General features: G+C 35.6%; 2 protein-coding genes across 3 annotated transcripts in view; one reads left to right on the top strand and one right to left on the bottom strand.

Annotated features, from left to right (window-relative positions):
- The window catches only part of NF1 (neurofibromin 1), a 102,807-nt gene that overhangs the window by 62,446 nt on the left and 28,056 nt on the right, over positions 1-12,305 (top strand). The gene's annotated exons all lie outside the window — the stretch shown is intronic.
- Positions 1,195-4,395, bottom strand: OMG (oligodendrocyte myelin glycoprotein). Of its 2 annotated transcripts, none has more exons than XM_072415407.1 (2): positions 4,255-4,395; positions 1,195-2,675 (listed from the first exon to the last, which is right to left on the bottom strand). In XM_072415407.1, exon 2 carries the CDS (start codon positions 2,667-2,669, stop codon positions 1,407-1,409), a length of 1,263 nt encoding a protein of 420 aa, XP_072271508.1. In that variant the 5' UTR covers positions 2,670-2,675; positions 4,255-4,395; the 3' UTR covers positions 1,195-1,406. The 2 variants fall into 2 exon arrangements, with proteins under 2 accessions (XP_072271508.1, XP_072271518.1); XM_072415417.1 differs by lacking the exon at positions 4,255-4,395 and adding an exon at positions 3,036-3,622.

Below are 12,305 nucleotides of genomic sequence, written 5' to 3'. Positions count from 1 at the left end.
AACTTTGTATGGTTAGTAATTAGTTTTAACAACTTTTGGTATAGGGAGAGAATAGAATTAGGTTAACCAATTGTTTTCCCATGTGTGGCTTACTTTTTTAGCAATTGGTATAATAATGTTGTCCATTAATAATATTATTTTTCTAGAGAACCTTTAGCTGTTTATTTGTGTTGCTAAATTGGGTATTCAGGGAGAGCTTCTTTTAATTGAAGGTTTTATTTAACCTCCTTAAATAGTGGATTTTATTCCCATGTTTCATTAAGTAGAATATGAAGTGAAAAGTGTGTTGATTACGGTATGTTTATGGGTATAAATTAAAATGTCTGAAAGTTTGTTTAAATTGTTTTTTTCCCTAAATATACCTTTAGCTCTATTTACAGTAGAAAATGCCATAATTGATGTTTCCATTAAGATTTTGCTCGTGATCTAAATACACCCTTGCCCAAGAGATATTACCTGGGCAGGAAGGAAGAAGAATTCTCCAACAACTCCATTCATGGTCGTGTTGCCATTAAAAATATTTTTCCTCTTTTTGTGCTTGTGACAGAAGCACAGGGGGCAAGATGTTGTATCTAGAACAGTTCAAATTATAATACTTTGCAGTAGTAATTATATGCTGGGAACTAAAGATCCTGTGGAGGGTGACACTCCTCGCTGATGGATTCTGGTACCCTGCTGCATGCTGTGATTTCTCTCATCAGCAGAGATTGGTGACATAGGGAATGGAATGCTTTAAAGGAAAAAATTATACTTTTACAATGAGTAGCATGGGTTATCTATTAATCTTTGGGGAATTCTCAACTAATTTTCCTTTTGGGCATTTTGGTTTCTTTACTGTGAATTTTAGTGGGTCTCAGACACAGTTTAGGCTGAGATTTCACTTCTTCATCACCTCCTCCATCAAATCATACTATGGAGTGTGTTCTGTAGAAATCAATGATATGGTTATATGGTTACCGGCTCAGGGTTAGGAGGAAAATAATATAACTGTTTTCTATGTCTGATTCAGTTATTAGGCTATGCAGTTTTACAATGTTACAGTGAATTTTACAGACCATTGCGTTGTTGATAATTATTATACCCTATAACTCTATATAGATGATTACTGCTCCTTCTGTCATATACAGTTTCGATTTTATGTCAAACTAATATTTTTTTTTGCATGCAGTTGTTTAAGCAATGAAAACAAACAGATATGTGTTAAACATTTATTTTATGAATATGCATTACATGTTTTAGATACATCTGCATTGGTAGAGGGATAGTAAATTATTCACATTCGGTTTTCAATAAAGCAGTGCTGGTTTGTAAATCTTTATCCTTGGCAAAGTTGAAGAAGGAATAGCAGACCTTTTGTCAAGCCTATTAAAAAGCTGGTAAACCTTTTCCCTATTTGTAACATGCTTTTACACGGTCCTCATAAATAAAAGTATGAAAGACAGAACTGCAAAACACTTCTCTTTCTGTGCTGCTGAGGAGGGTGCATAATCATTCAGTTGTACTGTTGTGGCTCGTATCTCTCCAGACACAGTTGTGAATGACATGGTTAAATTGTTATCATTTATTACATCATCAAACCTTACTATACTTGTGGAATCAAAGATTTTGGTCTCCTCTATTTCCTTGGAATCTTTTTGATTGTCTTTTTCATTCCCAAAATAATTAAAGTCAAAAGGGATGATTTCATCTGCTGAGCTTCCATCTATCATTAAAGAGTCCTCTGTGCTTGCATGTGGAATGCTGCTTGCATTAACTTGGGCTACAGTTACATCCTCTGGGTATTGAATCTTTTTATACTGTTTGTGCTCTTGTACCTCTAAGAAAGGGGAATGGCTTGTAGTAAACAATGGAATGTTGTCAGTAGTAACTTCATTTTCGGTTGCAAATTGCCCGATTTCATATCTTTCATTGGCACATGGAGAACCATTTACAATATTGTTTTCTTCCGACCATATCATAATATAGTTCATGCCTTTTGTGTCTTTGCAGGACCATGGGTTGTTGTACAGGGTGATCTCTAATAAATGTGTTAGATGGTCAAAAGCATTTGTTGGTATATAGGTGAATCTGTTGTTGTGCAAGAATAGTTTCTGAAGCTTGGTCATTCTCACCAATGTTCCAGGTAATATCTGTATTAAGTAATTATTGGATAAATCTATTGTTAGTATATTAGTTGGCATATTGGTCGGTACAGTCCAAAGCTGGTTGAAACTAAGGTTCAGAAGCTGCAGACTAATCAGCGTATTGTTAATAAACACTGTCCTCTGCAGGCTGTTTTTTGAGAGATCAAGCACCTTTAGGTTCCACTGGTATGCAGTATCTAATTTATGAAGCACTTTGATGCTGTTGTTTGAAGCATACAACTCCCAAAGAGACCTTGGCAAATGGGAAGGTAGGTTGTTGAGTAAGTTGTGGGAAAGATCAAGAAACCTCAGGTTAGTAAACTTAGTTAATTGGTGGTCTATATCAGACAGCTGGTTATAAGACAAGTTCAGGTGTGTGATATTGTCCTGGAGTCCATGTGGCAATGCAGTCAGGCTGCTGCCCGAACAGTCAACATTCCTATATTTCATAATGCAAGAACACTTCAAGGGGCAGAGACAAAAGATGTTTGGTACAGAGCATAAAAGAATCAAGAGTCCTGGTGAGGGCTTGATTTGGTATTCCATGTTTTCCTGCAACCAAATATTCATTAGATAACTTCAATATGGGCACATGTATACTTTAAGTTAAAACTTTAGTTATTACTAGATTTTGTTGTTTAGCTTCATTGCATTAAAAGAGAAGGAAGATAGGTTTACATTTGTTCAAATACTGTAGACTTGCCTTACACTTTAATATGTATACATTAAAAAGTTATTTACATATGTAGGACAAGTCAGTGAATTAGATCAGTATTCTACGTGTTTGCTGCACTTGTTCTGAATGCTGTATCCATGAAATATTGGCTTCTAATGTTACTGCAGCAAATACATTAGTGGCATGAATAGATCATTGCATGACCTTTTATGTGTTAAGTCATAAATAAAACTTACCACTTAGTCTTCCCATTCAGAATCAATACATAGCTAATGCAGACGGTTCTATTGGCTGATGGGCGTTTATCCAGCTCTTGCCTAGGGATGCTTGCTGCTGGTAGTCGTGCCTTTCAGCTGCATTGTGATGCTGTGAGCTGGAGCTCTGCATCCAACTGATCAGCTATTCGTAGGACTGCAGAGCAGTTTCTAGTGCTGACTCAAATTTATTGAGAACATTACATAGCCAATCCAGCAGTGAGGCTGATCCCCAAACGAGGAGTGAGCATTGGGACAAAAAAAAAAATCTATATTCACACTTGAATAAAAATGTTTTACCCTAAAAACTTTAATGTAAATTTTCAGATCGATATGCTAATTAAAGCATGATTTAGAGATACACTGTTGATTTATGGAAGAATTTGTACTGCATTAAAAATTCTGTATTGATTTTGAATTGCTTCCTTGTAGACACTGCATGTTTTAGATAGATACTTCTTAGACTCTTTGTCCACTGGCTTTTGTAGCATAAAATCCTTCTTTATGGCACTAAAAGTGTATTCCAATTTACTATTTAATTCTTGGCTAGATTTTTGGATGGTTTGGCTATAAACATAACTCCTTTTCCTTTTTTAAATTGTTTGTATTTAATGTTTTTTTGTTTGTTTTTTAAACAAAGTAAGGAAGGGTTTTCATTTTTTCCCATCTTCATACAGAATCGTGGAAAACATCTTTGGCTGCAAATAAACGTCATTGTGTTAACCTTGTTTCCGAAAGTTTTCTTAGTGCCTCAATTTTTTACATTCTTGCTGTTTATACTTTTATTTTTTAATGTAATGCTTTTTATGTAAGCTATTGGAGGCCGGGTAAATAAATTACATGGTACAGCATAACTACAACTAGAGGGTGTGTCATTTGCCTATTCAGGTTTGAAGCATACCTAAACTCAGAACTTTCACTTTACAAAAAAACGGGTACACAACCCTTTGGTCAGAGCACTGGCACGAAGACAGATGCCCGGACGACGCGGGACACGATGTAAGACACCTCTGGACTGATTGGAAAAAAAAAACAAAAACATAAAAGCATTTAATGAAGATGGATATGTAAATGTATGGCAAATGTATCTTGTTATTTTAAACATAATATTGTACATTTACAGAGCTCATTTGTTGTGTTGAATCTGTAAGACAACATTTTCTATTTTTTGGCATACGTTAGAAACAAGCAAAGCATGTACCTGTACTTTTCATTAAGAGCTTCACAAAAGGTCCTCTGGAGGTGGTGGTAAAAGTTGATCATCAATATTGTATGTACTGGGAGTAGAATCAATCATACAAATGGTGTTTGCTTGATCCAATAAAATCTGGTTGTAATGTTCATCACTTTGTTGGATCTCTCTTAGTGGCAAAGGTTGCATATTGCTTTCTTCAGCCAGCACAGGGAATTCATTTGTGTAGCCCATCGGTGGAGGTAGCGGAAACTGCAGAAAGTCATCTGGTGGAGGTGGTAGAGAGATCTCCTCATTTAAAGAGTAGCTTTTAAGATGCTGTTTACATTTTTGAGATTCAGATGCATCTGAAGAAAAGCTTGTTGTTTCACTTGATATGTATGGCAGAGTTGGCATGTTGTTTATTTTACTGTCTTCTTCCGTACTTGTCTCTTCAGAATGGCTTTTAGATGTGTTTTCAGAAGCATGATCTTTCTGTGGAGCCTCCAACTCATTGGTTACTATTGGGGCTGTACTTATACATGACAGTGACCTGTTTCTGCCTAGAACATATGAATTTATGTTAATATCATCAAACGTATTCCCATCTGCCAATGGGGATGGTCCTGCCCAATTCTGGTCAGCTGTGTTTTCCTTTTTAAAATACTTCCATATTGCAATGCTAGCTATTGCCAATACCATAAGTATTAAAAGAATTCCAATAACAAGTGCTGCCACCCAAAGGTATTTTTCAGATTCTTCCCCTTCCGATCCGTCATGATCTAATTTATCTTTGTCCATTATATATGAATGATTTTACCTAGAAATAAAAAGTTAGGTCATTTGTTGGTTAGAAAATAATATATAGCTCCAGACATATCTTGTACACCACGAACCTCAACTTTACAATTACATCACTTGTTGCTTGTGCCCTGTTTTTGTAATAGTAGATGTTGGTAAAAAACTGGTTTCAGGACCATTTAGCCAATTGAATTTTCATTGATAAAATATTATACAGCCATAGAGACATAAAATTATTATTATTACACAGTATTTATATAGCGCAGACATATTACGCAGCGCTTTACAAAGTCCATAGTCATGTCACTGTTTGTCCCTCAAAGGAGCTCAAAATCAAATGACTCTACCAAAGTCATATGTCTTTTATATAGTCTAAGGTCAATTTTTGGGAGAAGCCAATTGGCCTAACAATGGGGTTTTTGTAATGTGGGAAGAAACCCACGCAAACTCGGGGCAAACCTTCAAACTCCATGCAGATAGTGCCCTGGCCTAGATACGAACCTGGGACCTGCAAAAAGTGCTGCAAAGAGTGCTAACCACCGTGCCGCCCATATAACTGTTTAAACGTTATATTTAGAGGTGCGTTTTATTTTTCTGTTTGCTCCCAGTGGTCAAACATAGTGATAGAAAATATAAAAAAGAAGGTCTCTTACATGGTTTGTCAGTAGGATGAATGTCACTCTTAAATAAAGACGAAAAGATTTTTGGCATCGGTTAAACTGACTTGAGAGGCACAGAATTCTCATTGCTCATGGAACCGCTAGCAACCTCTAAACCCTAGTTGGGAAACGCTGCTAGCCACTTTGTAGTAGCCCCTGACCCCCACTTGTAAAATTGCTAAATTTTAACTTAAGAAGTCCAATTAGGCAGATAAATATACCACAGGCCTGTGTAAAGCATAAGCGGTGCAGAAAGTGTCCTTTTTGGGACTCCTTTTAGAAATCCCAATTATACTTTTTATCTCACTTATTAGTGAGTCATTTTACATGGGAATCCTATATTCTTATAAATGCGGGTCACTTTAAGCTCTCAACCGATGATGATTTGTTATAGTACAGATCATTAGTTATTAGTTACATTATCTAGTAATCTGTTTTGTAATGACACTGTTGACATACATTTGCATCAAAAAAAAAAAAATATATATATATATATATATATATATATAAAAATCTTTTTATTTTTTTTATTTTTTTTTTACATAGTGAACATAGGAAAATTGTTTGACATTGTCATCACAAATGTGTGCTTTGTGGGCAACAGCCCTGTTTAACGTTATTAAAATAGCTTACTGGAAATGAGAACAATTTGCTGACATGCTTTTGTTATTTGTAACCTTTATGCAAGAAACCAACCCAAAATAATTTACTATGCAATTAAACAGCCCAAATACGAAATTCATACACTTTTTATGTCCCTGCTGTGATTATTATAGTGCATGAGTTTTCTAGAAAGTGTTATACTTGCAGATAGTGCTAAATACCATATCTTTGATAGGTCTTTTCCTCTTTTAAACTCTAAACTTTAATTGCACGCCTAGGAAAATCGCACCGCTAGGGTCCCTTAAGTTACATTGGTAATGATACTGAGATACTTAATTCTTTAAAGTTAAGGTGTACTTACCAGTTTAGATGTTTCACAGAAGTGTACTGCTGAATTTTTGTCAAAAGAAGCGAAATTGACAAGACTGTTTTAGTGAAGTTGTAAAGACTTTATATTGTGAGTCACATAAAAGGAAGTTCAAGATGGTTTCAGGAAGTGTTGCTGTGAAATATCTTTTAAGACTGAGGGTTTTGCAATGTCTTAACTGAAATTATGCTGATAGTGGTCAAAGCGGAACTAAAGCCAAAAAAATAAAAATTGTGCTAAGGCAGGTGCTTTATTCCAAAAGGGACTGGAGATATTCCTTCTGCAATAACCTTACCTGTCTGATTGCATGTTTTTCACTCACCTGTACTTGCTCTGGCATGGGTAACACCCATTGTCAGGTCATGTTTAGACAGGCCTGGATTATGTAACTTCTGTGCAGGAGTACAGGAGTTCATTCGGTCCCAACAACCGCTGGGATTCATCAGGTGTAAACTTTGAGCAGGCCGGTATATTTTTATTGTAAAAAGACGTGATCAGGCAGTTATATTTTTTAGCAGAAGGGGCATTGCCTGTCCCTTTCTGCAATAAAAACCTTCCTGATTCCTGTTTTTCAAATTCGAACTTTAGTAATATTTAATTTTTTTTTTTTATCAGTTTAAGGCTTTTTTTGTGGTCTTGATTGTATTCTTATTACCACGTATAAACAGTAAAGTATCCCCCTAATTCTTACGCAAAACTCTGGTTTCTAGATTCCGACAGTTTTTATTGTTTGCTTGAAATAAAGCTAGATTCCTCCTGCAAAACTGACAAATCATTTCCTCCCTTTTCTTTTTGATTATAAGTTAATACCTAATTGATATAAACCGTTCTTAAAAAAAATAAAATAAAAAAAAAAGACTAAATTGAGTGAGCAATTAGGTTGTGACATTAGGTTAGACATTAGGTTGTGGTGACATTAAGGTTACTAGTGCAAACACAGTATTATACATTTTTTTTTCTGGACGAGCATGCATTAGAGATTGCTATTTGAAACAACCAGACACATCATTGTCAGGGTTCTCCCTAGAATTTCAGCTGGATGGGGAGAAGCTGTAGGTGGGTGGTCAAAAAATAGCTGGTGCAACAGATGACAAATTTAGTGTTCCCAGTTGTTGCCTTAGAAATCTAGTAACTCCTATAAATCTGTCCTGTAAATATGTCCCATTTTTCTATCATCTATGTATTATACCCCAGTATTGTGACACAACTTTTTTGTAATCACCCAAAAACAGCTGGGTGGATTCTAAAAATTGGTGCACCCAGCTAAAAGGGGATGGGGAGAACACGCATTATCAGGTGGCCTAAAACCAAAAATCAGTAACACTAGTGCCTCTGGAAATAAAATTTGCAGGTTTTGCTTCTGTCACAAATCTAAAAAATCAGAAGTTTAATATTTAATTTAAGATAGTGAGTTGAAAGCTAATAGTATCTGTCCTTCCTGGACCACTGATTTATACTACAGATAGTCAGCTGTTACAGAGCTTCTTTTTATTTATTTTTTTTTTTTTTACAAGCAACTCTTTCTTGTGAGTTGTCTGTCACCGACGCTGTGTATGGAAAGTATAGCTTTTTTAGAGGTTACATTAACATGCAGTTAAAAGATTTTCCAAACATTCTCAGTTTTGAATAAATTGTATTTAAAGACCTAATTTATTATCCATAATCTGCAGAAACAAGATATTACCATATAGGCATAATCACATGTTCTAGGTTCAACTTTATGTGGACAGGTAAATGTATTTAAAAGTTCAAAGGTTTATTACTGAATCTTATCTCCTGTTTTTTTTTTTCATTATTTAATTTTATTCCCTGCCAAGCCACTCTCTAGATAGTATTAGAGAACTTAGTGTAAATACTACTACAGCTCACTGTTATTTTAAATGCTCAGTATTCTCCTGATATATAGTCCTTATATTAGTGATTAAATATTTAGAAATCTTTTCACCACAATCATGCTAGAGAATGGTCACTGAAATGTAAATACATATATAAAGCAGATGGTTTTGCAGAAGTTATGTGTTAATGTTTATATTCTGGGGATCTGCACATATAGTGCCCTTGGTCACTGAGGGGTTAATGCACAAACTCTGGTAACTGGGGCTTGATGCACTTGTTTTGGAGTCCTTTTAGGGTAATACTGATGCATTCAAAACTGGTCACTGAGGGCCATTGCACATAATGTAAGGGCGGAAGGGTAAATGTACATAATCTGAAGACTGGTGGGCAATGGATTTTTGTAGTGTTTTAGGTACTAATCACTGAAGGAGTTAATTAGTGTGAATAATTAAATATTAGTCTCTGATGCATGAATGCAAATATATTAGAGACGCTGCCCCCATGATTAGATAATTTGACTCTTTGATATGTGTATATATAGTAAGTCAATAAGTGTGATTTTCTTTTTCTTTTCTTTTTTTTTTTTTTTACCAAGCCAGGTAACAAAATGGTACATGTATTTATATATACACACACCCACATAAACTTTAATATATTGCATCTCAATAGCTTTTACCAAATTTGTGGTTCTTTAAAAGAAGTAAGATTGCATTTTAGAGGATTGCATATTGTTAGGACTTTCTACTCTTCAGATATGATCGATGCATTTTTGAACATGGAAGCAACAATAAAAACACTGAATACAAAATTTTATTAAAGTGGAGAATGATTATTATAGATATACAGTGAAAATAAAATTATAAATATTATACATCAGGTATTGTGTTCTTTAGACCTCCACCGTGGATATGATCGTCATAGATTCATGGTGTGCTGAGGTGGTTTTGTTATCTGCAGTGGGGTCATTCGATTTCTCTATTGCTGACACTGTCATAAGCTTGTGCTTCTCATCACTGATGATTGTGTCTGCCAAAGAAATTTCATCCATGGTTTGATTGGCTGTATGAGATTTCTTTTGCCATGTCTCCATTCCGGAAGGCCACAAAAGGCTTGATGCCCTTAAAAAGTCCCCATTACTTCTTGCCTGACGCTTTGATTGGGTTAGTTTGGTTTTAAGGCTTGACACTTTATTTGCAAGTGCCACAGAACATATGATCAATGCTGCACAAATCAGCACTAACACAGCTATTATGATGGCACATATAACAATTCCTGTTTTATATCGATCATCTTTGCAGACACATTGTGTGCTGGGAGTTGTGTTTGTTAAATGGTTAGGAGCATTTCGATTTGTAATCCGGAGTAGTTTCTTTGTTGTAGTATATGGTGCCATCTTTCGTATGACTGTTGTTGTAGATTCTGGGGTCATCCTTTGCATGGCTGTTGTCATCTTTGGAGTTTCAGGTGCTGTCCCTAGCATGGTTGTTGTTAGCTTTGTGGATTCAGAAATATATAAATCCTGGTTTACTGAACTAATTGCATTGTTATTCGATAGGGTATTATTATAAGTATCAGACTTGTCGAAACCCCAAATACTTGATGTGCTGTTTTCATCTGTTAAACTAGTCTTGTTTGTAAAAGCAGTAAAATAAGTTTGGTTTATTTCTGCTTTACAACTGAAGAAAAACGTCAGTATCACAAGATGCAGAAAGAACGGCATCCTCTTCTCAGCTGCTGCTGGCTAGCTGCAGAAAAAAAACCTTTGCTTTATTTACATTGTTAAGTTACGAACCATGCATTTATATATTATAAAGGCAATAAAATCCTTTCATGTTGTTTTATTTCTAAGTGTCATTGCCTAATAGGTCCTATTATTCTCATGACAGGTGAGAGCAGGTCATGGATGCTGCAGAGATAAGTGCCACATATTGGGGTGTCACTGCTTTCTTCCCCTTTCCCCTGTGGGTTCAAAATGGCCTGATATCACACCCCCAGTGGTCAGGTTCCTGACACCTTGAGCTCACAGGACGTAGTGATAATTCAGCTTAGAATAGGACTGGGTTCCAAGGAAGGAGAGGACTTTTTATGGGGAACAATTTTGGAGGATAGGGAGAGTATGGCAAATAGAGCTGTTATTTTTCTAAAAGATACTTGTGTGGAGCGTTAAGACATTTCACATACCTATCACTTAATTTCCTTTGAATAAGGCAGAAGAAATAATGTTGAGAAATTATTTTCCAGTAGGTCCTAACTAACATAATCAAGTCTCACTACAGTGCTTTAGGAAGACCTTGCAAATCTCACAAGAGCAGCAACCCCCGTGACATTGAAATGAAAAATAGACCAGCTATGTATGTATCTTGAGATACCTGTTGTGTGCTGCCAGAAAGCTATGCTGAAACAAGTAAATATAATCTGTCCTGTTTGCTTTTCAAAATTGACTGTAGTTTACATTTAGAAATTGATCAGTATGACCATCTATCTGTATTGTTATCTTGAAATAGGTTCTGATTGCCCTGCCTTAGTGTTTCTAGCTTAGTGTATTGATTGATGGACCAGAAGTAGCTTGTGGTAACATGTGGCCAAGTATGCTCTTTGATTTTTTTTTTTTTTTCTACACTAACACAGTAAAATGCTAGACAGACAAAGATGGATGATAGAAGGGCTAGACAGGCCAAATTCGCTTTGTTTTTAGCAGTGGGGGAAACCCCTATCAACTTTTCATTGTGGTCTATTCTTTTGTTATTCTCAACAACAAAAAATCTTGACGTAGACATTTTCTTTAGTGGTTTACAAAATTTGGTTTTAAGCCCATTTATTCCTATCCAGTGTAGAAATTATTTTGTTACATCTTGAGATCTTGAGTTACATCTTCACTGATCTGCATTTTTCTGATTCCCATACTCATTGCAGGAGGAAATATTTCATACTTGACATGTATGTCGGCATCATTTTTGCAAAAAGCGATAGCTTTTCTTTTCATTTCTTGTTTTCAGGTGTTGCATTTATTACCAGTGTTTGTTGTCTGTATCCCCCACCCACTTTAAATGTACTATACTTTTAGTACTGGTACCAGAAGCATTTGTTTCATTCAGTTAGTAGTTACTAAACAACTGTAAGATTGAGGGATGCCATCATGATAAGAACTAAAGCCATCAGCTGGTTAAAGGTCCCCGAGTTCTGATGTCAAATAACCCATCAACTGGCTGACCTCACAGTCTAATGTGCATTGTGTCAGGTGAGTCAGAAAAAGGGCAGCATCCATCTCTAATATTCTGAGTTTAGGGCTTAAGCAATGTAAAACCAAAAAAAGAAGTGAAATAAGACTACTTCATAAGGAAACCTACAGAGCTACTATTTATAGTAGATATCTGCATATTTAAGCTTTACATCTGGTGATGAATGAAAGAACAAAATTGGTGTGTATTAGCTTACCTTAAAGTCCTTGTTTAGGTCCAGTTAAGGTTTGTTAAGGTTCCCTAGTTTATTGGTTAGACTGCCCTTCTTCTGTTTGAAATCTTTTTTGTATGCCGAAGAGCTAAAGTTTCCTTTGCTTCTTTAGAGAAGTTTCCTTAGTGAGAAACCACAGATGACAGACTTCCTGTTCTGTGTTTGCTCATGCTCAGCTTTACTCTAGCATTAAAAGTAGACCTTCCCATCGCTTTGGGCTGTATGAAATGGTAACAATAATAGTGAAATCTTTAAGAAGATATGAGAAAAGTAATCAGTGGTTTTATCTTTTTGTAGCTAGTGGTGACTAATTGTTACAACTTTTTATGTGTTGCTTCTGAGTCAACAATGTAAAGCAAAGGGGC

The sequence above is a fragment of the Pyxicephalus adspersus genome, chromosome 1, assembly GCF_032062135.1.
Source record: "Pyxicephalus adspersus chromosome 1, UCB_Pads_2.0, whole genome shotgun sequence".
NCBI classification, from domain to species: domain Eukaryota; kingdom Metazoa; phylum Chordata; class Amphibia; order Anura; family Pyxicephalidae; genus Pyxicephalus; species Pyxicephalus adspersus.
This window is presented reverse-complemented; position numbering and strand designations above follow the sequence as displayed.